We start from the raw sequence: 6,000 nt of genomic DNA, 5'->3' as shown, positions 1-6,000 counted from the left end.
TTAAAAAGGTTTTTTGAACATTTGACGTCTTCTGGAGCTTTTAGTCATAAGAAGGAAGTCCGGCAAATATATCTGAAAGCTCTGGAAGAAGTCTAATGAGTTGACTTTAAATTCAAAATAAAGCTTCCTTTCTGTGTGAAAGAAAACAGAAATAAATCAGTATAAAAACATCAAACAAAAGCAATCACTCGTAAAAAAAAGTCTTATTGAAAATGTGATTTCCCCATGTTGTTGTTCAATAATGTACATTAGGTTTAAAAGCCTTCAAACTTCTACGACGGCTACACTTGATACACTCACATACTTTGGAGAAAACAGCTCAAACTTTATATCTCAATTTAGTTTACAACAGGTTATATGAAAAGAAACCTAACAGGGCTGTTTTAAATCCATGGACATACTGTACATACATGCACACAAAATAAAAATAAAATAACAAGACAATCATTTACCCAACCAGCACTGAAGTCAAATTAAACATTCAATACTCCTCGGTGCTAAATGGTCAAAACATTAATGTAATGTAAACGATTAATATAGAAATGAAAAGAGACGTCAACTATTCATATTGCATTGAATATTTTCAGATCTTTTCTTTTCTTCTTGGATAAATGCTGCTGCACACACACACACACACACACCACACACACACACACACACACACACACACACACACACACACACACACACACACACACACACACACACACACACACACACACACACACACACACACACACACACACACACACACACACACACACACACACACACACACACACACACACACACACACACACACACACACACACACACACACACACACACACACACACACACACACACCCACACACACACACACACCACACACACACACACACACACACACACACACACACCACACACACACACACACACACACACAAGCTGCGTATGAAAGAGTTGTTGGGTCAAGGGCATAGTAAGAAAAGTTAAAATATTTGTGTTACTGCAGTGTTAGAGTCAGACGTCTTAAAATAGAAAAAATAATACATTATGTTTTAAGACACCATTAAAAAAAAAGGTTCCGTCCTCCATAATTAACAGCCTGCATTATGGGTAATTTAAACTTTTATGTTTTTTCCCCCTCCATACTGAGCCGATACAGGCTTAGTCTTATATTTCAGATTTCAATTTGTACCATCTGTGTCCAGACGTTCTGTAAACAAGGTTAACGGCATGGGGGGAGTTGTGTTCTTCCGGATTTAACTTTGTAGAATAAACCAGTAATTCCAAAACGTATCTATCTTATGATACAGATCAATATAAACTTGAAGCAGCTGTATAAACATGTTATTATTATTATTTAGGGGCCTGGAAATGTAAAATGTTTAAGTTTCAAGCACTTTAAAGGTTCCTAAACTCAAAATGAAGCATTTCCCTACCTTGTACGAACCCTAAGAATAAAGTTAGTATGCAACCAACATATATATATTTATGCTATATTCTTATTAAATGTGTGTATTTAACTAGTATTAATATCCCAAACATTGGACCACTGCCTGTACTTGTTTTGTTTCAGTATCTGAACGTTGGAAGCAAGATGCGATAAAAAATAAAGTGTCCTTCCATCTGAACTCAGACTAATGTGAGACAGTTGAAATAAGATTATTCTTTAATAACCTCATCAAAGTGTGGACCCTGGTATGCTGATGGAAACATTAAGATTACATCATTTGGTATGAAAGCAGAGATTTATGTGAAAAACAAACCACTGTGATAGTTTCTAGGAACATTAAATAGATATGACACTACATTACTGTAATGTCTTTGGCACACATAGGGTAAACATATATAAAACTGTAGTATTTATGTCATAACAGAAATATTTTGTAAATGTTTCATCAACACATTGAACCCATTCTTAAAATATGAAATTTCTTTTCACGAGTTCAGCTCACGGCGGCCGCTCAAAGTGCACTTACATCCTGAACCCTTAACGAGCAAACACTCAGTCAATCAACCAATCAGCACAACCAATAAATAGAATATGAATAAATAAATACAAATAAATATTTGACCGTTAAAATGTCCACTGCAGTGCTGCTGGGAGCTGAGGCAGTTCACTGTTCGTCTGCAGAGTCTGGTTTTTTTACGCTTTCTCTCCCAGATTCGTCTCCACTACGAGTGTGTGCAGAGTCCAGAGAGTGTGTGTGTGCCTCAGACAGCCGTCTCCAGGTCCTCGTGGTTGGCAGAAGGTGTGTGTTTTTGAGCGTTCAGGAAGCCGGCGAGCTCCGAGTCTCCCTCCGCCTGCTGGGCTGCCGTCTTCCCCTGGAGCGCACACACACACACACACACACACACACACACACACACACACACACACACACACACACACACACACACCACACACACACACACACACACACACACACACACACACACACACACACACACACACACACACACACACACACACACACACACACACACACACACACACACACACACACACACACACACACACACACACACACACACACACACACACACACACACACACACACACACACACACACACACACACACACACACACACACACACGGCCGCAAGCAACAATTATATCCCAATTAATAAACTTTTCAACAATATATATTTCCAGAATCCGAGTTGACATATTTCCATAACTTCATTTGTCTAACCAACAGTCCGAAATGTATGAACAGTTTCACTTTCACAAAGAGTTTCTGTCATTTAGAGGGCTGCACGATTTGGTTAAAAATAACTAATTGCGATTATTTTTGACTGATATTGCAATTGGGAATTAACGATAAAAGATGGAGGACAGACAAGAAAAAACATTAATGGATTATAAAACTTATTGTGAATTATTATCTATCCCGTCAAGTAATCAGTTCATGATTTGTAAATGTTATGCAGTCCTTAAAGCCCCTGTCACACTGTCCCGAAATTGACACCAGATGGACACACGATAAAGGAAATGTTCAAATTCGGCTCTGAACGCACACAAATCGTGTCATCTTCGTCTGATCATCGGTGCCATCGGGCATTTTTCGCCCCGATGATCAGACGAAGATGACACAATTTGACAAGATGCCCTCACGAGTGCCTTACGAAGGGCAAAATGGACACACGAATTCAACATGAAAATGAACCTTCGGCAATTTTTTGGCATACCAAAGATTTTGCCACCGCTCACGAAGTTGCTGCCGGAGCCTGAGAAACTCCACCGGCGGTCATACGATGGCTTAAGATGCCCTCACGAATGGCCCGATGTTGTTACGATCAGAACCGAATTTGAACATTTCCTTTATCGTGTGTCCATCTGGTTGTTTTATTGCACAACAAAATCATGTAAACATATTATGTAAATAACCCAATTTGTGTTCTGTGAAACTGAAAAGGATAGTACATTGTTTTTGTTACTTTCGTTGCAGTTGTATGTCTTAAATGTAATTTAGGTTAACTTCCTGTTTTATTTAGATGCTTTTATTTTGAAGGCGAGTTGACAGGAAGTTGTTGTTGCTATGGAAACAAACAACATGACGGAGAAAACTTAATATCTTCTACATATAAAGACGGAGAAAGAACAAAGTCTGAAAATAGCAGTACAGTATCATAGTACTTTAACATAATTGTTTTTGTTACTTTCGTTGCAGTTGTATTTCTTAAATGTAATGTAAATGTTGCCTTCGTGTGTGGTGCGGGGCCATCTTCGTGCGAAATTCACAATTCCATATTCGTGTGTCCATCTGGTGTCAATTTCGGGACAGTGTGACAGGGGCTTTCCTGAACAACAAACTACATAAAAGTATCTTACTTTTATTTATAATAGCTTCGAATTCACAACTTTTTACTTGTATTTCATTTTTATGTAATTAACTTTTCTATTATAGCTTATTAATTTTACAAAAATGTTCTTAGTTGCAAGTGAATTATTGTTATGTCCTTTATATACTGTACATATATTACTCTATAGTTTTCTTTTCTCTTTTAATCCTTATGCTTTTGTTATATTGTTATGTTATTTTATCTCTGGCAGAATCATTTCTTTGGGATTTATACAGTTTAACCTTGTAGTGAACCCAGAGCAAACACAAACACACTGCTCAGTTTTCTAAAGACAAAATATTCCTGTGTACAGATTAGGACGTGGCTCCCCCTGAGACACACCCTAGAAAGCTCCATGAACTTGTTTCTCTGTGAATCATTTTCATGTCCTGCTGCTCTCCTTCCTGACACGACTCAGCCGGACTTACGGGAAGTGTGTGTGTGTGTGTGTGTGTGTGTGTGTGTGTGTATGTGAGTGAGTGTGTTCACCTGGAAGTTGGTCTTCTCGAGCGACGCCCCAGCCTGCACCAGCAGTCTGCACACGGCGTGATGCTTCTCTGAGGCTGCTTTGTGCAAGGCAGTGTCTCCTCTGCACACACACACACACACACACACACACACACACACACACACACACACACACACACACACACACACACACACACACACACACACACACACACACACACACACACACACACACACACACACACACACACACACACCACACACACACACACACACACACACACACACACACACCACACACACACACACACACACACACACACACACACACACACACACACACACACACACACACACACACACACACAAGTTGTGAGCCGGGGCCTTATGTCACACACGTCATTGTGGTTGTTTTTATCAGGTTAAGACCACACTGACGTCAAACAGAAAGCAGATAACATACCTCAACAGAATTGAGGTATGTTAGCATGAAACGTCTCACACTTTAAGGGTATGTGGTTTTTTAACAGTTATAAGTATATTACTCTAACAGAATGAATCCTTAAGTAAAAACAATTTTTTAAATAAGTTACATACTTTTCTCTGTCCGTCAAATCCAGAAGCACCTTAGAGCCTGAAGAGGAAGAAGCAGGAGCAGTTTTGATGACAATGATCATTTACTGTATTAAATAAATACACATTTATCCATCTTAAAGTAATATTCCTAGAACCATGTCAAACTCATGATGGGCAGACAAGCATACAAATGGACGCAGCAGAATCACATCAGGTCTCTTTAATGGCAAACATTCGTCTTCCTTGTCAAAACCTGGCGCCTACATTACCCACAATGCCACTTGACGTCCAACAGTTTGGTTGGAGATTCAGATGTGTCTAAATAGGAGTGTCTAATGTAGCAATGAGCTTTAAAGATATAGTAAAGATGGGGAGCGGGCTACAGAGATACATTTTTCGAACGTCACATCTTCAGGTTTTGTTTTGTTATTTCTACTTATAGTTTTACATTTAGTGGCCTTACTTGAGGACTTTATACAGCTCTCTCTGGGGATATTAAAGCCTTTATATGACTTTTTTACATATGCAGTAGAACTCCCTTACACCGGGAAACAGACTTAAATAACAACATTTGTAAGGCTGTAATGGCTCTTTGTTTAGAGTATTAAACACGATTTTGATATCTGAAATACCCTAAAAAGCAGCTTAAAAATCATGTGTCACACTTCACTGCATCATGCACATCCTCACCCTGTTGCAGGATGAAGCTGACCAGCTCTGTGTGTCCGCTGTGAGACGCTATATGTAGCGCTGAGCATCCTACAGAGTCTCTGACCATCAGACTGACGCCCCGACGCACACACTCCGTCAGCTAGAGACACACACAGGAAACAGGTTAGGGTTTTAGAAGACAAGGGAAATACAGAGTGCTCACTATTACTCCACTTATTAGGATCATATATATAAAACATCTGAAAAAGAGATGAGAGGATTTATGCCAGATTTAGCTATTAGCTCATTTTGAGCTTGTTTAAAAAACGTTGGCATTTATGTATTTTCGTAATATATAGCATGGTTTACAAAGAGTTAATAAACCATGTAAATTCAAAGTATATCCTGTGTTTTCTTGAGCCTGCTTCCTGCACTGGTTCTTACAAATTGCTTTGGGCAATGCTTGCAAACAC

At 39.1% G+C, this 6,000-nt stretch overlaps 1 protein-coding gene across 9 annotated transcripts in view; it reads right to left on the bottom strand.

Moving 5' to 3' along the window:
• Nucleotides 1–861: 861 nt before the first annotated feature.
• dgki (diacylglycerol kinase, iota) overlaps nucleotides 862–6,000 on the bottom strand; it is a 57,176-nt gene continuing 52,037 nt past the window's right edge. For all 9 annotated transcript variants that reach the window (XM_034133587.1, XM_034133583.1, XM_034133584.1 and 6 more), the window contains 4 exons: nucleotides 5,567–5,687; nucleotides 4,898–4,934; nucleotides 4,322–4,421; nucleotides 862–2,310 (listed from right to left, as the gene is read on the bottom strand). In XM_034133587.1, the coding sequence (XP_033989478.1) occupies nucleotides 2,200–2,310; nucleotides 4,322–4,421; nucleotides 4,898–4,934; nucleotides 5,567–5,687 (369 nt within the window). In that variant the 3' untranslated portion in view covers nucleotides 862–2,199. The remainder of the gene's footprint in view (nucleotides 2,311–4,321; nucleotides 4,422–4,897; nucleotides 4,935–5,566; nucleotides 5,688–6,000) is intronic.

Source organism: Trematomus bernacchii, unplaced genomic scaffold, assembly GCF_902827165.1.
Source record: "Trematomus bernacchii unplaced genomic scaffold, fTreBer1.1, whole genome shotgun sequence".
NCBI classification, from domain to species: Eukaryota; Metazoa; Chordata; class Actinopteri; order Perciformes; family Nototheniidae; genus Trematomus; species Trematomus bernacchii.
The sequence above is the reverse complement of the archived record's forward strand: the minus strand, read 5'-3'. Positions and strand labels throughout refer to the sequence as shown.